The sequence below is a fragment of the Syngnathus leptorhynchus genome, chromosome 9 (genome assembly GCF_054491065.1).
Source record: "Syngnathus leptorhynchus isolate UIUO chromosome 9, UIUO_Slep, whole genome shotgun sequence".
NCBI lineage: Eukaryota > Metazoa > Chordata > Actinopteri > Syngnathiformes > Syngnathidae > Syngnathus > Syngnathus leptorhynchus.
This window is the reverse complement of record NC_141203.1, coordinates 3,447,414-3,475,055: the sequence shown is the minus strand read 5'-3', so window position 1 is coordinate 3,475,055 and position 27,642 is coordinate 3,447,414. Positions and strand designations below refer to the sequence as shown.

The following is a 27,642-nucleotide window of genomic DNA, read 5'->3' as shown; positions in this document are numbered from 1 at the left end:
TTATGACCAAGGTCTTATTGCAAACACAACGGTGTGGTCAAAATTTGAGTTGTGTTCATTATTGCTCGATGTTTATCCTATCTGATATCATTGGAAATCTTGCCAAACACAGAAACAAGATAACAATTTGTAATTAAACAGTTGTTGTTTACTATTTCTAATTAATTAGTTAAGTAATGTAATTCCACTCACAGTCACTATGTGGCTCAATAACCATAATTTGAAAACAATCATGGATATAAAGTGGAAATTTTCAACACAAAATAATCCGAATGCCTCCTTTTTGGTAAAGTAATATTATGTAAAATGTAAAGTATAATATAAATGTACAGCAAATATAATGTTATACTATACAGTTTGATGGAATCACATGTATGATGATACTACTCGTTCTCACCTGGACAAGAAATATGACCAAAAAGTAAAAGTTGGCAATTCTTCTGAACTGTTCAAACAAGTTCTTGGGGATGAAGTTCCAGAAGGTGTACTGTCGAAAGTGAAAAACAAAACCACCATTACTCATAAAATAAATAATACTGTATCTCCATTTAATCTTTAAATGCCTCCTGATACAGTAGGTTCCCCTGGCAGTTCTAAATAATCGGTAGGGTCTTCTGACCTTTGAGGACACGATGCGGTTGTCGGGGTAACGCTGAGGGATGTAGGCCTCAGCTCCCGGAGGGGGTTCTTTATGGCCGATGTAGACTGTCCGACTGTCGACCCAGTTCTCCTCCCCCACGCACTGATAGAGAGAGTGAGAGAGAGAAAAGCAGATATAAATAGAAGCACAGGTAAAGACAGAAGTGGGGAATATGGTTGAAAAGTGTATCACGATAAATATTTCATTTTAGTTTATATTGATTTATATTGAATTTTCTTGAACTGTTCAAAATAAGGATTCAGAGAATAAAGGCTGAATTTAGGTCATTTTAGTTAAAAATAGCAACAAAACGATGAAAAAGTCAAATTAAGTGGTCAATTTAATGACTAAATATCTTTTTAAACAAAATGTCCTTAGTGGGGCCGGGTGAATCATAATGTACGTATTTCATTTAAGTCTATTGATAATTATTGATTTTCTTTTACTTATTTCAAATCAGAAAACCAAATAGATATAAACAAATTGATTACAGATTAAAATGAAATAAAACACAGCTATCAAAAGGAAAAACAGCACTGAAAATATCTGATAGTAAAGCCTGTTTTTGCGCTCCAAATTTACTCTCGGGTGCTTGTAATTGTGCCACGAATGGAACATCATGGCACAATTACCTCTGCCAACAGCACGCAGAATGACGTGGTCAGGATTTGCATCCAGATATTTTTTTTAAAATCGATATTGAGTGCAATTTCTATTGATATTGACCAGATGTCTACTGCAATATATATTGATATTCAATTATTGCACAACCCTATTTATGATGAACCTATTACAAGATCCATCCATCCATTATCTGAACCGCTTATCCTTGCTAGGTTGGCAGGCACATCGTTTGGAAAAGTTGATTGGGTCAACGAACAGATCTGTTGGTTAGCAGAGTGCATTTTCCAAGGTGTTCTTCATATTGGACAAGGCTCATAACACATTGGCCCCAATGAAAACATTCGTTGGCAGAGTGACCCGGCTGACACAGCTCAAATGTGCACTGCTGATCATTCATTGAGAAGTTCTGGAACAAGCACTTTATTGTTTTAATGAGCCCTCACAACTTAGGCACAGATGCCACAAATAAATGGGATGTTTTTTGGGTGGGATTTTCATAATTACATGTTAAAGGTAAAATGATGTTCCTCAAAGTTACCGTGATTAATTGCATTTGATGGTTAACAATACGAACCCATTACCGTTCGATTTAATTTTTCATTTTGTTTTATTCACGCAATATCCAAGACATACAACATGATACAACAAACAGTATTACACAGTCGAATGCGTGAAAGGTCACCCCAAGCAAACTATTTAAAGCTTTTAATAGGGGGCCCGGTTTCTCATAAGTATCAGATATTGGCCAGATATCCCTTACATTATGGACAACATACAGATATATAATAGATAATATAATAAATAAACAGCATTTGTGTAAATGGTTGTCATTTGTTTGATTTGTCAAACACACATACAGTGCAACAATCGTGAATCGGCACCCGCTTGATTTTTATAATTTTTTCAGAAATGATTGTGGAAAGGGCGATTCGGTGGGGCACTGGGTAGCACATCCGCCTCACAGTTAGGGGGGTGCGGGTTCGATTCCACCTCCGGCCCTCCCCTGTGTGGAGTTTGCATGTTCTCCCAGTGTCCGTGTGGGTTTTCTCCGGGCACTCCGGTTTCCTCCCACATCCCAAAAGCATGCATGGTATGCCGATTGAAGATTCTAAATTGTCCCTAGGTGCGAGTGCGGATTGTTCTTCGTCTCTGTCTGCCCCGCGATTGGCTGGCAACCGGTTCAGGGTGTCCCCCGCCTACTGCCCGATGACGGCTGGGATAGGCTCCAGCACGCCTGCGACTCCCGTGGGGACAAAGCGGTTTAGAAAATGGATGGATGGATGGTGAAAATTAAAGCACAATTTTTCAGTATTTTTTAAATGTATTTTTCGACAATGCATTTCATTCGGCGTCATTAAAATGTTGTGCAATTTGCTTTAACTGCTCTGGATGTGTGTGAAAAAGTTCATGTCCAGAATGTGGACACCTTTTGACGTAAATTAAAAAAATAAAAAACGACAACATTGGACATTTGTGTTTTTCACAGGACACCAACGTATTAGAATACACACGTCAAACTCAGAACCATTAAAAACAGAATGCGCTTCATCATAAAAGCTTGCACTCGCAATGTAAACAGGAACAACAAGCTTTGAAACTAAAAGAGGATGGAGCAGCGCATCTCTAAGTTAGAGTATACACAGAACAATCAACAGGAGCCAGATGAGTTGAGGGGACAAAAATAGACAAGCTGCCAAGAGTGTTAGCTGGCTTGAGACCCCATCAAAACATTGAGAGGGTGCGTGGAACATGACCCAGAAACATAGACACGAGTGTGAGAGATGAAGAAAAACAAGGCTGTGATACACTAATGAGTATCCGAGCTGGATAAAAAATACCTTTTCAAACAATTTCTCTTTTTCTTTTCTTAAATTGTCACAACAGAAGGGTACTGATGACAACAAAGAGATACTAAAGTGTTGTGATAACAAAGAACAGGACATCAAATTCATTTAGACGTATGTTATGGCTGCCTAGTACATTGTACAATTATCATAATATCGATGTAATGTCTCCCAGGAACATACAATAATCCTTGGACGGGTGGTCCGCGGCTCTCTAGTGGTCCGTGGCGGTATTGCTGGTGGTCCGCAAAATTGGAAATGGAAAATACTTGTAACACTTTTAAAAACGAAATTGGTTTATTATTTAGACTTGATTTATTTTCCAGCTAATTTTGTGAATTATTTACCCATCCAAACGATGTCAAATGTCGCCGAGATTCCCAAAATAGACATACAGACATTCGGTACAAAATAAATTAATATTCCGCCAGAGCAGTGGTCCCTGAGTTGCTTCTTGGTTATCATGGTGGTCCCTTGGACAAAACCAATTGAAAATCCCTGATGTAGTGAAGGGCAAGTACATATAGATGATCATTCTTAGGTTTTAACATACAATGCTTAGGTTAATTTTTTACAATTGCATGGCAGCTTAATTGATAGACATTAAATTATGTCAAATGATGATGAGTTTTATTTTCATATTTTATCATATATTTTATATATTTTCAAATACAATAATTAACCTCTTTTATACTTTCATGACGCTTACTGCTAGGAACGTAGGACAAGGGGTAAATGCCGGATGACTTGACATCCGTCATGAATTGTGGAAGATTTGTAGGTGGAATTTTTTCTCATTCTTGCTTGATGTACAACTTCAGTTGCTCAACAGTCCCGTGGTCTTCGATGCCATATTTTGTTCTTAATTTTCACACATTTTCAATGGGCGACAGGACTTGACGTCCATCAATTCCAATGTCATATTTTGTACTTAATTTTCACACATTTTCAATGGGAGACTTGAAGTCCATCAATTCCAATCATAATTGGAAATGTGAACTCGACAGACCACTTCTCATCTTTGCATCGGTCCATTTCAAATGAGATCGGGTTCAGAGGAACCGATGGCGTTTATGGCTGTAGTTGAATTTGCATGGTGGAGTTTGAATGAGTAATAACAGATGAAGTGACCGACTGTGTGAGCTTTTTCTATTCCGTGCAACCCGAGTGATCGAAGGTTACAGGAATTACTGTTAGTTTTCAAACTTGCTGCTTTCAAGCATAGATTCCTCCAGATTTTCTGAATCTTTTGATGATATTATAGACCAGGAGCTTTACGAAACGGATGATGCTCAACCTTAAAAGTTCCACTGCACTACGAAAAGGCCATTTAAACGTCATCTCCTTAAATCCACATTGTTCCATCCTTCTTTTCCATCATACTGACATGACTAAAGCGCTTTACGGTTTCGGCTATGTGGAGGAAGAGATCAGATTATAGTTTGCACTTATCTCATCATTAATCCTCACTGATCCCAATCAACCTCTGGTTCACTGTTCCATTCCTGTCTCTGCCTTCGCTCTATCACAAAGTGGCCTGGCTACTCAGCACCTGACATGGAATACTTTGTCTTTATTAGCAGCAACACAATGGCGTCAGGCTGGTTTTACTGCAGCAAAGTGCTATTCGCCTTAATCGTAAAAAGGTTCTTGGCCATATCTTTATCTTCACACTTTGAGTCAGACGGTCTCAGGTAGCGCCAATAAGAGAAACCTCTGACCCCAAGCAGTTTCTACAGTGCAGTTTCCAGCAGAGGTGCAATAAAAAGTAACAGACCATTAAGTGGTCTGATTAAATGGTCGTGTCTTGTCCCTCCTCCACGTCGCCGCCACGCAGTGTCGAAGAGATGACTGCCATGTTGAGCTAGCATCCCTCATTAAGCGAGCTCAGATTTGTTTGTTTTTTTTGGATGAACTCATATTTAAACGGGCAAAGACCGGAGCAGCATCCTTTTGCATTATCATTCACTCACCGGCCATTTAGCTCCATTTGCAAGGTCTATACATCAATCAATTTCTTATAGCCTTTCAATTTCGTTAGGGTCTGGGGTGAACAGGAGTCAATCCCAACTGACTTTGGGCGAGAGTCGGGATACACGTCAGCGAGTCAACTTCTGAATGGCTTAAAAAGATAACAATAAAAATCAAGCTTTTGGAGTGGCTTGATCAAAGTCTGGATTTGAATCGGATGGAAATGCCTGGTTATGACCTTAATAAGGATGTTTACGCCCCCCAGTGTTGCTGATTTAAAGCAATTCTGCAAGGGTTTGAGTTGTTTATGCTGAGGGTGGCCCAAACAGTTATTAAGTTTCGAGGGCAAGCACTTTTTCATATGGGATTCAGAAGCTTTGAAATGTTTATGAAGCTTTAATAAATCAAATAATTAAAAAAAACGGCATTTATGTTTGTTTATTTGGGTTATTTTTGTCTAATATTTATTTGTCTGGTGATCTGAAACATTACAGTGGTGAAAACTATACAACGAATAATTTGAGATGAGGAAAAAGCCATTTTCACGCCACTGTAAATATACATTTTTAATTGTCACCCTTGGCCCCTATTCCAAACTACTACAATAAAAGAAATCCCAATTCTTGAGACAACCAGGTCATGTGATCTGAATATAAGCTGTGCCTTCACCTAGAAACCTGCAAATGAGCTTGTGGAGGAGCTAAAAATAGGGTGAAATATATCACCAAATTTGACATGTGATAATCTATTATACATACTGTGGCGTTAGCATACTGATAAAGTAAAGTATGTAAAATACCTTCACATGTGCACCATTAGGTTACATATACAGAGTAAATTTCATTGAAAAAAAATAAATAATGTGAAAAAAAGCCCAAATTTAAAATAAATGTAAGTGTAAACAAAAACATCAACCCATCCATTTTTTGAAGCCCTTCTCCTCACGAGGGTTGCAGGGGTGCTGGACCCTATCCCAGTTGACTTTGGCTTTGGCCATGGTCGTCATAAGAAAAGCTGTACTTGACATTTGTGTGAGACAGATTTTAGCTTTATAGATTTAGAGTGGATTTACAAACCATTTATTAAGAAATGGGAAATGTTTTAAATTGTGAAAAAATACAATGTATGTCTCCTTTATAGACAAGAACACTTGTTCTTTTCAGTTAATAAATTTAAATATCTCTGTATAAAAGCCCTACTAGAGCTGGAAATTCAATATTTGATTTTCAGTTCCCAATTTCGGTTCATTTACAATTTTTTAAAATCACTTTAAAAAAAAATTCCAACCAAAACATGTTTTTATTTTAACATCTGCATTTTGTTTGTGCTATAAAAAATACGTTTTTGTAAGTTAACAAAAAACTTGAAAATGCACTAACAATTTTGCCTGTTTAAGGATTCTTTGTCTTGTTAACAGTTTTGTTTGCAGCAGATACGAGTGAGCGTCTGTGGTTAACATGGCCTTACAAAGCCATTATTTTATTTTTCACATTGATGCAAATTTTAAGCAGTTTTTAAATCGATTTTCGATTAATAGTGACATCCTTAATTAGAAGACAGTATGCTGAACTATCTTCACAGCTGTAACCTTTTTCTCAACTCCCCTCATGATGCAAAAATCCTGCGGCATCGCAGGATTTAAGACAACATAGTCGGATTACTTAAAAAAAAAAAAAAATTCAAAATGTGCACGCTGTTGCTTCATCCCCCGCTCGACACCAACTATGATGTAACTCTTTAATTTGGCAGCGCTACTTCAATTCCCGCCCCCCCCCTTAAACCACCACCATAATCTGCGCCGTCCATGACCCTCTTCCTCCTTTCATCCAAATTCGACACAGGCAACGTGCTAACAACCTGGTAGGAAGCTGTGAAAAGTTATTCCTACGTGCCAGGAGGGCGACATACAGTATAGCCGCGATGAGGGTGAGAGCGTGTAACAGGAAAAGAACAGCCTAAAACGTGAATGTGTCATTTTTATCTTTTAAGTGTAGGCGAGGAGACTGGAGGGGCTGTGACGGTGTGAGGAACCTTTCCAAGGCTCTTCAGCTGTCTGGCACCCACTGGATCAAAGGTGGACATGTTTTATGACCCAGGGTGGCAGTTGGTAAACGCGTTAACACATTTGCAAATGATGAATAGTCGTTAAAATATTTGTCAAGCTTTTGTGTCAATATTTTCAACATTAGTGTTTTCTCTTTCGAGTTTAGTCCCCACAAGAAATTGGAGCGATTTCAAAGAGCACAAACACAGAACGCAGTAAACAAGGTCAACATGCCAACTGCTATCAACATGAGCCACATTGTGATCACAAACATATAATTGTTTAAGAGGCCGAACAAAAACAACATTAGGCAGTGCTACTTTACTGGACCAAAGGCTTGATGCAATACAATAGTGCACATAATAAATATAATAAAATATAATTCAAGAGAATGTAAAGTAACAAACTGGTTTGTTGAGAATTTTAAATTTGTGGATGAAATTACAATGCTTCCAGTCTCTGTCACCAAAATGCACTGGGCACACAGTTGCAGAGCAAGTGGGGGCGGCACCCCCCGAAAAATGCTTCGCCCAACCTGTGCCCAGTGCCAGGCCAGGTAACACACTTCTGTGTGTTTTCCGATTTTGGCTGTAATTTGTAACTCACATTGCCCTCTGCCCCCCAGTAGGAAAACTATAATGAATGTTAATCAGCGTTCTTGAAGATTTTCCTTCTGTGGGGGGGGGGGTCTTACTTTATCTATTCTATTTTCACTTCCAATCTTTGTCGTAAGACACCTTGACCATCAGGCTACGGTGTTATGGTTTAATAAAAGTGATATCGTGCAACATGGAGCCTCAAAACATAACTAGTGATGCTAGGCCATATTATAGTATACTGCTGTGGTATACATTGCACTTTAGCTTCCTGTGTGAAAAAAAAATCCATAACTTTGGACATTCTCTGTCTTTTACTGACGCCTTCATCCTGGCTTGGCACTATAGTGGCAACGTTTTTCTCCACAGACTTGTACATGTGACTCCAGTGAACAGCATGTGTGGAAAAATTATCCCTGTGAAGCTTAGATGCAGAGATTTTGCTTCAGTGTTTTTGGAACAGATATATTTGAGTTATTTGATTGATCGTCGCAGCTCTAGATCAAACTCAAATTTGTTCCCTATACACTATAGTACCTTCACCCTGGAGCTAATTTTAGCAGGAACTTGATAGTGCTCACACCACAGGAACTCTTCTGAAAATAAACTTCTTGGTAATATTTCAGTGGGATCTGCAAAGCCAAACATTTCTAATTGGAATATTATTTGCTGTATCGTGTTTCAACTGCCACGTTAGACACATCTACATCTGTTCTTGTCAATTCAACGGAATTCAAGCCCGTGTAGTCTTTAGTACATACAATGACCTCCACGTACATATGCTCTGATGAACTCACACCACTCTTAGAGTCTCAGAGTCATTGCTGTGCAATAACATCCTGCTCTCCACACCTTTTTGGATTGTCTACACTGTTTGTACTATGTGTCTTCTCTGCACCCATTGCAGCCTGCTCATCCTGGAAGAGGGACCCTCCCATCTGTGGTCTCTTCTCAAGGTTTTTCACTTCCCCTAGTCGGAGATTTGAGTTTTTTCCTTGCCCTCATGGGAGTTTAAGATCAGGGGATGGCTGAGAATATGGTTATTTGTCATTTTCACATGTCCTGAGTGTTGTTTGTCACCTAAATGTTGAACAGAGACTGTGATGTAACGAAGTCAAATTCCTTGTTTGCCACGCTCAAACATGGCGAATAAATTCTTCTTGAATCTTGAATATATAAGCGTCACTGTAATTCAGATCATGACCCTCTCGTGGAGTCTTCACAGGTGGTGCTCGGCTGAAGCATCACACCACAGCTATTATTACCACATGACAAAAGGGCATAAATGAGACAAACGCGTGCACTAACACATCAACATTCACTGATACAGTAAATCTCATTAGCGTCAATGTTGGTTCTAGAACTTGCCGCAGCACATGTACATTTCCTGAATTAGAAAAGATACGATTTAACCTGCATCATCTGAAACATTATCTTTAAAACTAGCATTCAAGCCTGTGAGGAAGTACATTTAAGTATTCGAATTTTTCTTTGTAATAATATGTCAAAACGCAATGTTCTGATTAATGTTTCCTTAGTGGAAAATGAATTAAAACAAACAAAATGCACCTGTTTGACACTTGCCGTCAACTGAATATGCCAGTTGTCAACTAAAAATGACATCCAGGCTGCCAGGTCGGAGGTCACAACCAATCACGGCTCAATAGTTTTCTGAAGCTGAGCCGCGATTTGTTGTGACATGAACAACCGTGACGTTATCTTCAGTCGACAGCAAGTGGCAAAGTGGCCGCCCCCTGAGATGGATAAAAACAGGTGGTTTTTGATGCTTAACTCATATTCCAGAAACGGAAAATTAATCAGAATGCCGTGTTTAAACTAGTGGGGGTACATACAACATATTGTTGTTAAGAAAGATTTGGGGTTGAAAAGCCAGAATCAAGTCAGGGTTTGACTACCAGACAATATTCTGCCATCCAGTAATACAATAACTTCTTTTCGGGATGCAATGTCGTGGATGAATATCAATAATCTGTTATGGCTTTGACACTCCTATTTTGTGGTATGACAAAATGACATCATGCTACGATGATTAAAATGTAAGACTGGCCAGTGCTCGACACCTGAAACGACCGTACTCATTTTAAAAGCAACTGCTAGTACCTAATCAGATAATTCTCTGACTGTGGGATATCATTTATAAAATTGATATCTATGCTGGTGTCTTAAGTAGGGGTTGAACCATTGTCTGCCCGTGTCAGCGAGTACAAAAACAAGATGGCTGTGGTTGAGAATAATAATAATAAAATAAATCTTAGTCGTGCAACTCCTAGTTATAAGGAGACAGTGTGTGGCAACTAAACATTTCAATTCAATAAAGTAAAAAGGAAAACAATAAGCTAATACCAAACAATCCAACTGATGCTGTTGATATGTTCTATGGTGTCATGGTTTTTTTTTTTTTTTTTTTTTTAATTGGTGTTTTCTATGCAAAATATTCATCAAGAAGACTCGATCCATGCTAATCCAGCAGCACACTTAGAGAAGCGTCTGCTGGAAATGATGCCACGGTAATGCTTAACGTTACGGGGCCAAACATACATACATCATCCTTCTCCCTCGAAACTTCCCGTCAATATCTGCATAATTGAATTCATGATTCATTGCCCGTCAACTGTGTAATGTCGCAGCCGGGATGCAAACGGCCAGACGGGTGACAGATGAGGTGAGGGGATGCGTTCAATGACCCACCCGCTCTCCCCCTCTCTCTGCAGTGCCGTACTTGTGGTTGTGACACTATTACGGGCTCTCCTACTGTAGAGCTCGCAATACCAAACATGCTGAACTAAAAATAATCATAGAAAAAAATAATAGCAAGACTGTTATTCTTAAAGCACCTGAGACACTTCAAGGTCAGGTTCAAAGGTTGCGGGTCATGCAGTTGAGTTTAATATGTGTCACAGATACCATGAGACCAGCTGCACCCTTAATGAACACTAACTGCCTTTGTGTTGACTTTATACTGTTGTTTTGTTATTGTTGACTTAAAACAATATTTCTCAGAGGAAATAATAGAGAATAAACAATGACTCAATTCCAGAGTCAAAGTGTGGTCATCATAAAACTATTACTAATCTAGAGGCAATGTCACCAGTGCATGTCTCTTAAAAAATACACCAGTGTTCAAATTAACAGTAACACCATTTATCAGTTCGACAAAGGTGATGAGTTAAACACAAAAATAACATATCTGTGCCGTGTCAAGTGTGATCTACTAACCTTTATTATTAGGGTTGCACTTAAAGATTATTTAAATAATCGATTAATCTGTCAGAATCTGAAAAACACTTCTAATACAGGACAGTATTATAAAACACCGTCCGTAATACGCATTTTTTTCCCCCTACCATAACTACCCAGGGTACCTAACATGATACCTTGATTTGCTGGTTCCCTTTATTATCATCTGGTTGTATTAGTGAATTTGTGAGCTTTTATGTTTTTATAATCAACTCACACACCACTGTTGAACATTTATCTGTAAAATGATGTGTGGGTTAACTGCCATAAAAGGGCAAAAATAAGTTATCTACGGTGAAATGCAAAAACAACAAAACATTTGTTTATGCAGGTGGTCCTAATGTAATGGCCCGAGTGGTGCTAATTTTGTATGCAAGTTGTGGGCTTCCCTTTAGCAACTTCAAAAGTGGGCCAGCCAAGTTGATTTCTATTCTGCACATTCAGCGTGCGGTGTTACATGTGGGGATTTACTGGCATGTTCTCCATTCAGTACAACTCAATGGTCCGAACTCAGAGGCAAACATTTGGGGTTTGTTTTTAGCAGCCTGCAGCTAATTAACCTAAAGCAAATATGCATTTCACACAATGAGGCTTTTAAAGCATGGCTAGCCGTGGTTTCCCTTATTATGGACCAGTTCAATGCTGCAATGCTTGAAATAATATCTGTGCATCCATCCATCCATCCATCCATCTATTTGTTTTCCTCATTGTGGATGAAAGTGGTGGTGGTTGTCTTCAAATAACCTAACCTGCAAAACTCCACAAGAGAAGGTCAAAATTCCGATCCTGAACCTCAGAACTGTGAAGCAGACATATTACCTACTGCCCTATTAAATAATATGATGCATCTATCCACTTTTATTCGGGTCATGGGTGAGCTGGAGCCTATCCCAAATACGTAACTTTGGGTGAAAGCCACTTAATGACTCAGCAGAAATGTTTTACATCAAAATTTAAAATAATTGACGCCCCCCGAACCACACTATATTTTTGGCTATAAATCCCAAAGCAAAGCACTACTTTTCTCTAAATTAAGCCTCTCAACTCCATCATAGTTTCTTGAAACCAAGATGAAACTAGTTGGCAGCAGAGAAATAACCTGAGAGCAAAAACAGACATAGAGAAGATAAGTTGGCCCTACAAAAGTCGCAAAATATGTGAATTTGCTCGGGCCGAACTGCTAATATGTGGGTCATTCCTTGTCGCAAATCCCCAGATGTTTATTCTATCAGTGCCTTATGATGTCGAATGTAAAAATCTGAAGTTTGAGCCTCTAAACTCAAATAATTTTTGTGTTATGACTTGTTGGTTTGAGTGCCACACCCACTTTTGGGATCCAGTAATATTTGGTTGTCTTCAGCTTTTGTTTGAAAGTAGGTACAGACCTGTAAATTATGATATTTATGTAATCTTCCCTGCCCATCATAATTGCCACTTAAAATAGAATAAATGTAATATTAATTGCAATATTATTAACCCTTTCAAAGTGTTTTTTTATAATGATACAATACATTTAACTATTTTGATGGTCCATGTCTTGGAATTTTTTTTGTGTTGGTGGGATTTCCGTCAATTTATTATCATATTTGGGAACTCTACTGCCTTTTGCCTTTGGTGGGGGTACATGTGGGCTCCAAATAGGACTATGGAACAAAATGACCATTCTGAACCCTCTACTTCAGGCCACTAGTTGCCCATGTGGGCACATCCTGATGCAAATGGGCTTTTTTACCCACTCAACAGTGACTTTTCATCAACATTTTGAGATTATCTAACTTCGTTCATTCATCAATATTGATATTGCTGTTATGAAATACATCGCCCAGCCCTATTTTCCAACTTCAGAGTGACATTTTTAACATCTAACAGTAGAACTAATTTTGCACTCCAATTTATTGTGAGCAAAGACAAAAACTCAGAAAATACAGTCAGATTTATATTGCACTTTGTTATTACAATTTGAATCCTGAGTCTGTGAGCCGTTTGTCTCTTATTTTTAAGTTATGCAACGCATATCGGTATCATATTGGTATTGGTTTGAAAAAATGTCATCAAACATCTTATGGGCTATTTTCAAATAACAGTTACTCAAGTGATTTTGGCATGGTGAGCCAGGTCAATTTAATTTAATGTACTGTTGCATGTTCGTGGGAGTGTAGTGTAGTTCGTGTACTGTGGGTCGCTTACGTATCTGCTGATTATGTTCCGGAGCCGGCTGAAATCCATCCTCCACCCGAAAGCGACTACAAGAGGTCTCCGTGGACTCCCGTGTCGGATGCTACCTTTCTCGTATCGCCCCACTTGGGTCCATCATTATCATCATCGTGCACCGCCGCCTTGTCTGTGATCTTACTCAGTGGGCTGTTGTGATTTTCATGGCATCATCCTTCCCACACGCCTCTTCTTCTACCACTGTAATTTCCCACGCTGCTGGACTACATGTCGGGGGAAAATATGGCACCTCGTGCAAAGCGCTGGACAGGACCGAACAGGACCCTTCGATGCGGTCCACTCTCACCTCTGTCTTGGTATAGTATGGCGGTAGTTTATAGTCCGTGCAAGCGCCGGTTCTGCAGCCGTGGCCCTCTTGATGGAGTCTACACTCACAAACACACATACATACACGCAAGAGCGTCAGCCGTCAGACGACTACAACGCGCATGCGTACTAGAGCTCGCCTGTTTTATGCGCGCGCGCACGAACACACATGAAGTAAAGACCTAAACAACAAAAAAATAACAATCATAGAAATCGTGGTTCATATGAATTGCATTAAACCATAAAATGTAGTACATGCATCAATTCAGTACAATAAATACATGAATATTCCAATACATTATCACAAATATAAATAAAATATGCTGTAAATACACATTTTTTGGGGGGAAAAGACTATATATGTGTCCTTGGTTTATTAAATACACAATGTATGCTAGACCTTTGTAGTCTAGGATCATCTATGTGTCATTGTTCTTTAGTTTGTGCTTTAACATTTATTTTCGAACAATGAGTGTAATACAGTGGAGCCTCGGTTTTCGAACGTCCCGGTTCTCGAACAATTCGGGATTTGAACAAAAAGTTCGAGATTTTTTTGCTTCGGATGTCGGAGGAAATTCGGAAGAACCTCGCGAGATGAGCCGAGAGGACCAGCATGCCAACTGACTCCGTTCGTTATTTCATTGTCTTTACTCTGAGAATAGCATCAACTTTAATCATGCCTCCAAATGAAGCAAGTGGGAGCAGTAAAGCCATCCGAAAACACAAAGACGCTCCTCGAGCAATGTGACAGTGAGCGCCCGGCCGGCGCGCTGCGGTTGCGCGTTCGGACAAAATTAAGCTCTCTGCGCACTGAGGTTCATTTAAATTTTGGAAACTACATCAGGACTTTAAAAATATTTTCTAAATTTCAGCGACGGCTCTGTCACAATAATGCGACCAGCGCGGTGCAGTTGAGCGGTCGGTAACGCGCTACGGTTTCGCGTTCGTGGGTGCGCTGCAGTTGCGCGATCGGACAGAAATGCTGTATTGTATTTTATTGATTGTAGAGATCTGGTAAACTATTTGGTTTGGATGGTTCCAAATATTGTATTCCGATATGTTTATAAACAGATGCAATATACTGTATTATATAAATTGGATAAACTTGAATGACTCTTTGCAACAGTATATACATATACTCTACAATTACACAACACACAATATATAATGTCTTCTCATCTGTATTTTACGACAGAATTACATTGGACATTTTTCAGTTGTCGACTTCCCCTTCATGCTAACATTAAATTCCTAAAATGAATTTAAATTTAAATCTTATTTATTGTGCAACTCTGGAAAGTAATATTGGCTAAATCTACAGTATGTTGTGTAACTGAGTCATGTGATATGATGGATGTCCACAACCTTCTAGAATTAGCCCCACCTCCACCTCGGGTGCGGCGAGGAGGGTTCTGAGTTAGTCAGGTGGTCGGATGGGATGTCTGCACCAGCCATTTCATTTGCAGACAGAACATCTTTCAATTAGTGCAGACATGATCAATAATGCATGGTACAGTACTCTGTGACCCACTAATGAATAATGATGCTGTTGTTTACCTTCATGCAGCCCTTAGGGTACATTATAATGATGACTACTCTTCTTGCATGCACAGATGGGGCTGCGAGAATTAAGTGCTTTATGCCATCTTTTCTAATAATGATAGTGATGCATATTTACCAGTCACACACAATGCTACTTGAAAATACATAATGGCTTACGTAATGGCTAGAACGTTTAAATGATGTTCAGTCTTTGAGGATGGAACTTATACTTCTTTATTGAAGTGGCACTTGTACATGTCTCTCTCTCTCTCTATGCATTTTTATTCTTTACATTCAATTTCATTCAATGTATCACTTCATTTCTATATATTTTTATAAAGAACACAATTTCCATGCCCAGCACAAGTCTCAAGCAATACTCAGTCTTAACATGGATGGAATTTTCCTTCTTTTGGTATTTACATAGATGGGCGCAATGAGAAAGGGCTGTTTGCACGGTTGTGAGTGTGAACATGGCCAACTTATTGCCCAGGCAATGTAAGCATTTTCCCTCACCCCCTTTAAATCGAGTGAAGAAGTTGGGGCATATGGTCTCACGCTGAATATATTTCCTCAATAAGTGTATTTATATTTGCAAGATAGCTGATGTAAAAAATGCTGGTCAAGCCCAACAATAAGAGGGTTGATGCAGCTTCAGGTTTGCGCCACGTAATGATGATATTTCAGGCTTCTTTGTAGCTGACTCTGCACTGCACTGTCAGCACTATGGGGAAACTTAATAGGCTCTTAATGTATAGTGCGATATATGTATACATATAAAAAGTGGTGATGTTGTTTCTCAATAAATTGACAGAGTGGCTCCAAGGCTACTTGAAAATGAATTTGAGAAAACATAAATCACTAAAAGCCGTCAAAGCTTAGGAAGTAATATTTTTGTGACTGTTTTATTTATCCATTATTTTTAAACTTCGCAACCCTTGTGACGGTAAGCAGTTTGGATGATAAATGAATGAATTATTTTTAATAATGCATGGTTAATCAGGGTCTGCAAGATTTTAAGAGCTGTAAATTGTGGAACACACTAACATCAGAAATAAAAATCTGTGTGGTTTTATGTCTTATGGGTTTCATGCAATTCAGTATTGATGAATGAATTACAGAATTGTATGGTATGTTCTTGTGAATTGTTTTTTTTATCGTTATGTTTTATTGATAAATTGAGGTATAGTGTATTGTACTTCAATGGTTTGAATGAGTTAAGGTAAATGCATTTTTTCGGGAGGGGCATTATTATTTAATTGTCGAGTATAGCCCTTAAGGTGGCTTGGTGGCAGACTGGCTGGCACGTCCGCCTCACAGTTAGGAGAGTGCCAGTTCGATTCCACCTCTGACCCTTCCTTTGTGCTGTGTGGACTTTGCATGTTCTCCCCGAGCCCGCGTGGGTTTTCTCCGGGCACTCCGGTTTCCTCCCACATCCCAAAAACATGCTTGGTAGGCTAATTGAGAACTCTAAATTGACCCTAGGTGTGAGTACGAGTGCGGGTGGTTGTTCGTCTCTGTGTGCCTTGCGATTGGCTGGTATCGGGTTCAGGGTGTCCCCCGATGACTGCTGGGACAGGCTCCAGCATGCCCGTGACCCCCGTGGGGACAAGCGGTATAGAAAATGGATGAATAGATGAATTCTCATTTTCTTGTCAAATTAGTGTGCAATTCCTATGAAAAAAATGTGAGGTTTATTTAAAAAATCATGTATCCCATGCTGAATGTAATCATTATATGCACCTGGTCCAAAATAGAGTAGGAAGTAAAATTTAAAAGTCCTACCTTTTACCCTTTAAATAAAACTTAACAATCCTGGCATTTTACCATTCCCTAATATTAACGATCCATATTCTTTACATTCTTCATACCACGGCCACATATTTTTACACACCACCATGATAACTTGGCGAACGATTGAACTGATTAATTACAGAATTAAAGATTAACGGCATGTTGTTGTTAATATTAGCAGAGCATTTTTTTATCAAACACTACCATCTAGTGGTCAAGATGCCAAAACACAGCCCAGTGTGTCCTAGCCACAGTAACCAGTGTGTGACTGGTGGAGTGTCTTCAGGTAATTTGGCACTTAATTACTTTGATTGTGTGTAATTGGAGGACCATTAATGTGTCTGTGAGGGGAACGAAATGAGGCGTGTCTTATGATTATTCATGTAAACGACAGCACGTTCACAACTACATGATAAGTGATGATTAGGAGCTTGCTTGACTGACGTAACACGTCTGCACAAGACTGCGTCATTCCGCAAGTGAGCTTCTATACCGTAATGTGACCTCATGTCAAACGTCACCGAGTATGGCGCTGGCAACTTGAGGGACTTTTGGACTGGAAAGCGAGTGAATGCGTGGATGCCAGGTTTAGAGATTGAGGTGGGGGTGTCTCTGTTGGATGTACGTCACATGCCTCCACCTCTGTGGGTGCCAGGAGAGGCTTAAAACCTGCGTCTGGAGATGGGAGCCGAGGAGATCCCAGGGAGCGCATACTTGGCACCGTGAAATAGGATTTGGGTAGGACCAAAGCAATGAAGCGAGAGGAGAAAAAAAGGGAGCCGCTGCCAAGTCCTCGCTGCAGATTTAGTGTACCCCCCCCCATCATACTCCTCCTCATCCCGTCACCCCTTGCAAATACACACACAAGGAAAGGAAGGGGAACAGATGCACGTCAAGAAGAGGTGTTTAGACAACTCAGTTGTCACAGAGCTGACCGGAACATGTGTAACCATCTCAAACAACTTCCTAATCCTGCAGACAATTTACCAGGTGCGCCCTACTTGTGTATGTGCACACTTGTTTGTGTTAACTAGTGGAACCTCTAAAGTCGAAGGCCCAAAATTGTACAATACAGAATTTTATGGGTATATGCCACTGAAAATATGCTTCTTTTGTCACACAAAAAAATGTGAGTTTGAATTGCTAAAGATCCTGGATAAACAAAGAGAAGAATGTTGCTGACCACCCAGACAAAAGTGGAAAATAAGGCCAAGTAAATAAGAAGAGACTTCAAAATGGTGAAAAATCAAACAGTTGTCTCTGCTCCGCACCCAATTGAGTCAATGAGCGCCAGCAATCCGAATAGTTCTTAGTGTTAGCATGTATTTGGGACGCTAATTTCAAATAATGCCTTTTTCTTTCAGGCACATGTGATTCTTGAAATATTTTATTTTTTTGTTTTTAAATTTGATCTAGAAAAGCTTTTGCAACATAGATCTAGCTTTATATTATTTATTAATTATATTATATTATTATATATATTATATATTATATTAATTATAGCTCAGACCTTTCAGAGAAAATGCATGCACCTGTTGATGAACCTACCTATAAATGTCATGGGTGAGCTGCAGTTCATAATTACCAACCAACCAACCAACCAACCAACCAACCAACCAACCAACCAACCAACCAACCAACCAACCAACCAACCAACCAACCAACCAACCAACCAACCAACCAACCATCCATCCATCCATCCATCATTTGAACCACTTATGCTCACGAGGAGGTGGAGCCTATCGGGCAGTACACCCTGAACCGGTTCCCAGCCGATCGATCGCAGGGCACATATAGACAACAAGTCACACTCACATCTCTAGAAAATTTAGTTAACCTTCCACGCAAGTTTTGGGAATGTGGGAGGAAACTGAAAATCCCGGAGAAAACCCACGAAGGCACAGATAGAACATACATTTGAAGCTCACACCTCTGACTTGTGAGGCGGACATGCTAACCCGTGCTAGCCACCCTAGTTACAACCAATCACAATGAATTAAATTGACTTCCAATATTCCTGATGAGAACGTCCAAGAAATTGGATGTTGACCAACATCTCAGAACAGATTTCATTCGACTTTAGAGGTTCCACTCAGTGTGTTTGTGTGTGTGTGTTTTGTCCAAAGCATCTGCAGGTCCGGGAACAGAAAGAGATGGGAAATAAAGAGGCGGGGCTACTCGTAAGGCTGTCAAAGGAGGTGATTGATTTTACAGCCCTTGTTATCGAGGCCGGCAGCCCTGAGGCCCCCCCCCCCCCTCACACACACACACACACACACACACACACACACACACACACACACACACACACACACACACACACACACACACACACACACACACACCTCAGGTCCTCCTGCTCCATGTGATCAGACACATGCACACACTCATGCACACATGTGCCCCCACACACAACAGCCTTTATCACGGGGTGTTTATTCCAGACCCACCCTTAATAGGTGAAAAGCCATGATATGCAAAAAACATAAAAATAATATGACACCCAACATGCTTTTGACGTAACACATACTTACTAGGTAATTTTTTCCACTGCATTTATTGATGTTTAATACAGTTTTATATTATTTTCATTTCCACTGTATTATAAAACAGATTTTTTTGTAAAGTAATCTTGAGTGCAGTCACTTGCCCAGTTCTCCAAATAAGAGGCACGGTGTGCTTGCTTCAAACTATTTCCTTGTCATCTCAGATTATATTTCTTGTCAAACTGACACACCCAAAAGACAACTATTTGAACATTGCACCTATTTTCACTTTTTTTTTATGACTTGTTCCTGTACCAGGTGTATATTTAAAGTTTCTGTACTTTAATTGAATATTTATTTTCGGATCACTTTAATGCACTCTTTTCATTTAAAAACACATAAACTGTTTCCTTACTTTGTCAAAATCATACTTTTATTAACCTGCAGATGATGACAAAAGAAGTACAGGCAACTGTGTTTTATATTTTTTTTGTTAGTCACTTCTCAATGCAATTAAAGCTGAGAAAAGTCTGCATAAAAGTCTGAACCAATGCTAGCCACCTAATTTCACTCCTCAGTGCAAGCATTATGGAAGTTAATCAAAGAGGGAAACAATTTTGAGTGAAAAGTTTCATGTATATTTTTCATCGTTATCAAAACCGGTATTATATATAATTGACAATACTTAATAAAACTGTCGAATCAGTATTTCTACTTGTAGCATAGTATCATTTTTACGTAAGTATCTTTACTTATCAATTTTTCTTGATTATGGCGGCGCCATTTGGACAAAAGCCGTAGTGTTTGTGCCTAAAGTCAACGACATTTCACGGGTGCCAGCGTGCAGTGTCGTGAAATCCCGAGTGTTTTTTTTTTTACCGTCAGTGTAATCATCCGTATCCTGGTCAAGTGCAGTCTGACAATCTTTTTTGTTGTTGTTGCATTTTCCTTCTTTGTTTTCATTCTGATGTTTGTTTCATTCATTCGTGTTCATGAGTATTTCTTAATTGATAAAGGAGAGGTTAAACGTTTTCAATATTTATTATTCCAAAAATGTGCCTCTAAAAGCAATACAGACCCTGTCAGGCCACGACAACGCCATTTAAGTAGTTGTGACTCGATGTGTCATCAGAAGAGGTATAAAAATATTTTACAAAGGTTAAAAGGTTTTCGTAGAGGTACTCTACGTACGGAGTGTGACCACCTCTGGCAAGCGGACAAATTGTCCACCATTACCGTGGTCATATGTGAGTTGCTTCGGAAACAGCGAGTGGCAGAAAAAAAAGCATGGTGCCGTCAAACCTGTTGAATGCTATAAGTGAAGTGTAGTCGACCTCAGTGTTTTTGCTCAAGTGTAAAAGTCGCGGCACAGTGGGAGGATGACAGATATTTCAAGGCTAATTAAGCGAGGCCTTTTCATTGTTCTCCCCTTCACTTTTCGCCCATGTCCTCCCCCATTTCTTCTGGCTCGCCATCTTCCTCTCCTCAATTTTCTTCAATAGACTGGTGCAATTTTGCCATTGCTCATATTATTACCGGTGAAGTCTCGGTGCTGGCTCCTTGGCGGGTAATTGCAAGCTGCAGGTGTGAGAGGGCACATTAGCATAAAACCGAAGCTCGCCCGACGCACCGTTTGGGTCCTAATGGCGGCATGAAAAATACATCCATCACGCTAATGCCAAAAAGATGGATGTGCACCGCAGTTAGCGCCACCAAGACGCGTCGTTAGGAACATGGGATATCCTGCCGCTGGAGTGCTTTCGACTCGTTTCCCAGATAGAGTGCACAGACCTGAAACCTGTAAATAGGGGAAGTCATGGAAAATTGTTATTAAACGGATTCGAAAAGTGGATGTCGCACTCTTGTCGAATTTATGTCAAGCAAACCATGTACTTCTGAGGAATTAGTAGCAATTTCACTTCAGTTTTTTAGAATTTGGAAATATCAAAGATGAAATGTTGAAATGTTACATTTTTACATCTCCAAAATCACAAGTTTTAACCTAAAAAAAACCCCAACAAAATAAAAATCTTTGTCTTGTTCAAGTGGCTCTTACAGCTTTTTATGCTCCGGACGTCTCATGACTGCATTTGTTTACGCTGCCATGTTGGCAGGACAGTAGTCAAGGATTACAGTGATAAAACTAGGATTTATCGATCAATGTTCCGTCCAAGTGAATTTACATCTTACTTTAATAAGAAAGACATACTGGCATACATGTGCTAGTTATGAGCTATATTAACATATGCTGAATTTGGCTGCTGCCATCCAGGTCCCAAGTCATGCCTTTCACTGAGTGGCAGGTACAAAATCAAAACCACCCCCCGCCCAAAAAAAAAATATATATATATGCATTTAGAAGCTTAATGAAGGAAGAAATTCATTTCCGCATCCTCAAGACCTGACACTCAAAGATTTGGGAAATTTTGCGAACACATACTTACGGTTATAGTGTACATTACTTGACGAAAAACAAAAAAACAAAAGAGGAATACTGCTCACCAAGGTGCATATCATTTAATAACAATTCACTATACAATCTTCTCCATCTTGTTCTTGGTCCTTTTAATGGTTACTATCCATTGGCTCTGCCTTTGTTTGTTTGAGAACTTACGAAATGCTCCCTCCTTCTTTTGTCCACTCTTGTAATGGCACCCTGGTACAAAGTAGCTGTCTACCACTGTAAGTGTAGCAGTTCCTCAAATTAGCGACAAGTTTTCAATCGTGCCAAAATGGCGCGCTTTACTTTTGGCGCAATGCATTGTGGGATACGTGATTGCAACTCCTGGAGTGTTGTACAGTTTTGCTATCATATCACATCGTTGCACACCACAAAATCATGTTCAATTGCGTCTTTAATATGAAAAAAACCAACAAACTTACGATGTTAGCATTGATTGAAATAAAAGGATATATCACTGGCAGCCTTTCCATGGCTGACTTAAAAGAGCAAGAAATGAGCAGCCTCCCTGCAGCTAAAGTGCCATTTCTGTCGTTTCTTTCATCAGTTAGCAAGATATGCAAAAACAATGCGTTTCGAGAGGCTTTTTGGACGTCGAATTATTCGTAAGTGGTTATACATTCACCTGAAATCTCCAAAAGTTGGTGGGCCGATTTATCGTAAATCTCACCTCTAAAAAGCCCCTTATATTACCACAGATTCTGTTAATTAGTGCTTACATCAATTAAGTACCAATGTTCAGTCAAGTTTAATGTCCCTTTAACCATGTCATTTGTCTGAATTTGGTTCAAACAAATTGGAGTGTAAGCATTGAACACTATTTTGTTATGTTTTATCATACTATACTGTGATAAAATGAGTATAAGATGATGCTGTTTGGCGATTAGCATGATGCTAAAGATAATTGTGAGTGGTTAGCGGCTATGGTAGCACATACATAACAACACTACTTCATGTAATGTCCATTGTTAGCTTCTACCGTATTGGCCCGAATATAACACGGTGTTTTTTGTATCGAAATAAGACTGAAAAAGTGGGGGTCGTCTTACATTAGGGGTCTAGATATTATACCCATTCACAATGCTAGATGGCGCCAGATATCTTTAAAGCGAATGCTGAACTTAACTCCCCAGGCCAAAGCGAACACCTCACAAAGAATAAAAATAAAAAATAGCGGTAAGAAAGAAAAGAGAAGAAAATAAGAGAAGAGATAACAGAAAATGGAGAAACAGTTGGTTTATTTACATTTCAAAAACTAGAAGCCATTCATTTACAAATGTGATTGCACTTTAGTTTACATATTTAAATGTTCAGATATTAAGATGTGATAGACAGTTTTTGCATGATTTGAATGAGGTAAAATAACATGCTTTTTCTCTCAAATATATTGCTATAATTATTTGTTTCAAATGTACTGTAATTATTTTCTGTATAGAAATTAAATTTGGTGTTCAAAAAGTCTTTTTTCAAACTTGTGTCTTGAAAGAGAGGAGTCTTCTTATAATCAGGGTCGTCTTATATTCGGGCCAATACGGTATTTGTGGAAAATAACTAAGCTAAACTGCTTTCTATCTTAGTTGATTCATGTCAATTACTAAAATACAGAATGTGAAATCTGAATGTAATGATACATTGTAGTTATGATACACGAGAATCTTGACGCTAACTTTCCTTGACGCTCTTTTTGTGGGTCATATTGATGAGTGTTATGTGTCATTAACTTTGATAATTAGTGTAACTGCATTGTGTTCAATTCTTAGTGTAAATATTTAGATTGTTACTGGCACACCAAGTTAGAGCAAGAAGTTTATTCTATCTGCAGCATTTGGTCTTCTGAGAATGTCTTTCATATGAAAGAAAAAATGGCCCTGCATGAAAGGCTTAACTAGGTCGAAAATCCAAGTGAATTGTAGGGTCTAATCAAATCGGGGCCTTGTTATTTTAATTGATTTGAAAATCTGATTCGACACCAAGCCCCGATTACTACTATGAAGAATAAAATACAAATAGGAAAGACGTTCTGCCAGGGCACTGCATCACATCAAATGCAAAATGGCCACTGGTTGAATTGAAATCAAATATGTTCAGCCCCTGCGGCCTTCCTGGCTGCCTCCAGATGGTCCCTGTGGAGTGTTTATCAGGCCCATCTGAGACTGGGAACCTGAGAGCGTTGATGTTGGGTGGGCAGTGTGGTGCCACGCCAAGCCGCCTGTCCCCAGGAGCCCGAATACGATCCCCAGCCTTTACCTGCCCCCCTTGTCTCCTAAACTCCTCCTCCCTCCTCTTGCACCTCACCATCGGCTAGACTTACTCCCACCTCTGCCCTGGGATAGACTTTCTTCCACCTGACAAAGTTTGGACTGAATAACTGGAATACCTGGACAGGTGGGTAAAGGTGTCAAGTTTGGCTACAACAAGCCAGCCCAGTTGCTCGTAGGGAACTCGGTGTATCATTCTGTCTCCAAAGTCCTCTCTAATTATCCCATGAATAAATAAGATGGGTTGAGGCCATGTTAATAAAGTTTTGATTTTCAGCCCCCCCGGTATTCGTACACCGCTGGTCTAATTAGGCCCTGACTTGGGTTTCCTTGTTTTGTGCGATATGAGTCTATCAGAGTTGCCCGTCAGAGTCGCGTAGGTCACGGGACGTCGCGCTCAGATAATCCACACAAAGGCCGAGAAAGCAGCCAAAGCAGCAAATTTTCCAAACTTGTGAAGAGATATGTATTTCCGGAAAAATGAATTCCTAAATAGTAATTGCGGATGGCATATTAAGTACTGTATCTATCTTATTAAGCGCTTTTTTTTTTATAGTTCCAATTGGCTTACATCAAATAGAAGCTCACATTGCATTTTGGCCGACATTATAATCTGGGTCGGTTGTTATTGCACACGTTGGTGTTGCGAAATAGAGATAGATAGACTGTCGATCTAATTATTGTTTTGGTCAAATTTTACATCATATTTACTGATATATATTTGTGTGTGTTTACAGTATGGCTCTAAATATTTCTTTGTATGATTGTATAATTTGCCGCACTACACCCCACTGTGTATAATCTGTCCCTCTCATGTTATCAAATACTTTAGGTTAAACCCAAGAATTAGTGACACACTTCGATATGATGCAGCGTAGGTCTGCAACACATTAATAAACAATACATTAATATCTCTCTGCTGGTTTCAATCAAAACGGACAGTGTTTCTGATACAGCTTTTCATTGTGTATGAAAATTGTATATTTTTCATCAAGTGCAATGATGTGTGCTCTTAATCAGCTGCAAACCTTGCGTATTAATAATGCCTACGTATTGGTGCACCGAGGAAGCCAGCTGTGCAATAGCGGATATCAGGTTTGACAAGAATAACAGTATAGTCAAGATTCACATCACATTCATTCATATTTCCATTTGTATAAAAAGCATATGTATGTGTATCTATGTATAAGCAGTTTATGCAGGGTGCATGTATATACAGTGAGCATATAGTGTAAGATATACACACAATGCACAGCACAATATACACATACAGCTACAGAAGAGAAGTGTCGAACTCATTTTCGTCGTGGGACGCATCGTAGTCATAATTTTCTTCAGAGGGCCATTATGACTGTCAACGCCTTATATTATATAGATATAAGTTACACAACAAACAGATGAATAAGGATTTTGGAATCAGAGACTAGTAAAAACTGTTCAAATAGTTTAAAAAAGATAGAATAGAATAGAATAGATCTTTATTGTCATTGTTACATGTACGAAATTTAAAAGTGCCAACGATCAGTGCAAAAAATAAAAAGATAAAAAATACAATACTATACAAACAAAACCACACAAAAGAACATACACAAACAGGTGACATGTAATTGCACACCCCCATATTTTTGTTAAAAAAGACATCCAATTGCACACTCCCATATTGCAAAAGATGAATGTTAGTAACAATTGCTAGCAATATCTATTTGTAAAAGTGAAGACAATTTGGAATTTTAGTATTGACACATGAAGTTGATGCACAATTTGTCTTCGCGGGCCACATAAAATGATATGACGAGCCATATCTGGCCCCCGGGCCTTGAGTTTGACATCTTTAGGCTAGTGTATGCATACTGTAAATTCATAATGCATTCAGACGACGATTCAGGCATAGCTTCAAAAGTACTTAAGCGATTTATTGATCAACCCTTACCAAATAGTAGGCAGATATCCTTCCCTACCATACCAGGATAGACTTGAAGTGCATTTAAAAGAATTAATTAGCTACTCCACTACTTTTACCGCCTGTTACACAAACATTTGATACAGACAGTTTTCTTCTTTATTTCTCAAAGGCAAAACGTTCTCGTAGAACTTCAGATTGGTTGTGAAACAAAAAGAATTAACAAAGGGTAATTTCAGTGGTCAGTCTATGAACGAAACAAAACCCACCAACCCCCAGCCATGTGCATCAGCACGACACACAAGGAAATTGCTTGACACTTTACATACATGTACATTATTGTTTGGAGGTAGCTTTGCCAGGCCCTAGGTGGCATCATTAACTCACTCTGGAGGTACCCATTTAAATCAGATGGCATTGTTGTACGCCTGACCACGACTGATCGTGTCCGTGATTAATGTCCAGCTGGCTGATTAATTTCACAATGGTGGTTTAATTACACTACAATTGCAAAAAAAATAAAAAAAATGTTTGTGAACCCTTTGGAATTACCTGATTCTGAACTAATACAGTATAAAAAATTATGTTATATTGTTTTTACTGAACATAATATCAAAACGTCACAATGAAGGATATAAAAAGGATGCTCTAATTATTAAATCTTGAGCCTCCGTCAGTGCAATAACCTTGACCGAATGTTTTCTACAGTTGCAAATAAGGCCTGGCCAATAGTCCGAAGAATTTTGGGCCATTCTTTTTTACAAAATTATTCATGGGCTGTCTGGTATATCTAAATGAATAAACCACCACTGGTTGCTTCAGTCACGTTCGACAGGGCTCCTCGGGACAAACAGCATTTTCTTCTGTTGAAGCCTTTCAATTGTTGATTTATTTCTGTCCTTTAGGTCAATTTCTTGATGTACTGTTAAACCAGTTGGTAGACACTTTTAAGTTGTCCTGAAAAAAAAGTCTCAATATTTTGTGTTCAGACCCAGAGGAAGCAAAGAAGTCTCAAACTACTATGCCCAGCAACATCAATTTTAATGACGCACTGACAATACGTCTGTCTGTCGGTCGGTCTGTCGGTCTCTCGGTCTGTTGGTCTCTCGGTCTGTTGGTCTCTCTGCTATCTCTGTTAAAAAGTACAATCTTTTCCACCCCAATATCATGGAACCCTAGCGGTCTCAATGAAAAATAACGAGAGCACCACAATCCATTGGAATTGTGGAAGCAGCAAACAAACACTATCACTCTGCTAATATTTCAAATTGGCTTGTTAACACCCCAAGATCTTACCCCTGAGCTCACCCTTACTCACCTGCCCGGTGCCTCAGGTCTGCAGACCAAACGCTGAAGAGCAGAGGAGTAAGCGAAGCCTCAGAGGGGATCGAGCCTACTCTTTGGAATGACCTCCCCTTGAATGTTAGGCAAACTCCTAATTTGAAGACCCATTTTTATTCTTTGGCTTTTGACTGACTTACTGTTCTGCTACTTTTTATTAATTTGCGTTTCAATTAGCTGTTTTCACTGTCTTTGTGATTGTCCCATATGGAAAATATCCAGCGTTAAGGGGGGGGGGGGGGGGGGGGTTGACCGTATGCTACGAAGACACCTGGGATCTGTTTTAAACTGTAGGGGGAAAAAGTATAACATGTCTCCTTTAATGGAGCAAAATCCGAGACTGCA

The 27,642-nt window shown here is 39.3% G+C and overlaps 1 protein-coding gene across 1 annotated transcript in view; it reads right to left on the bottom strand.

The window, feature by feature from the left end:
- LOC147050643 (phospholipid-transporting ATPase IH-like) overlaps window positions 1-13,309 on the bottom strand; it is a 36,948-nt gene extending 23,639 nt beyond the window's left edge. Inside the window, exons 1-3 of the mRNA XM_085920079.1 lie at window positions 13,165-13,309; window positions 620-742; window positions 398-487 (exon numbers count right to left, since the gene is read on the bottom strand). Of these exons, the coding sequence (XP_085776205.1) occupies window positions 398-487; window positions 620-742; window positions 13,165-13,203 (252 nt within the window). The 5' untranslated portion in view covers window positions 13,204-13,309. The remainder of the gene's footprint in view (window positions 1-397; window positions 488-619; window positions 743-13,164) is intronic.
- Between the last annotated feature and the right edge of the window lie 14,333 nt (window positions 13,310-27,642).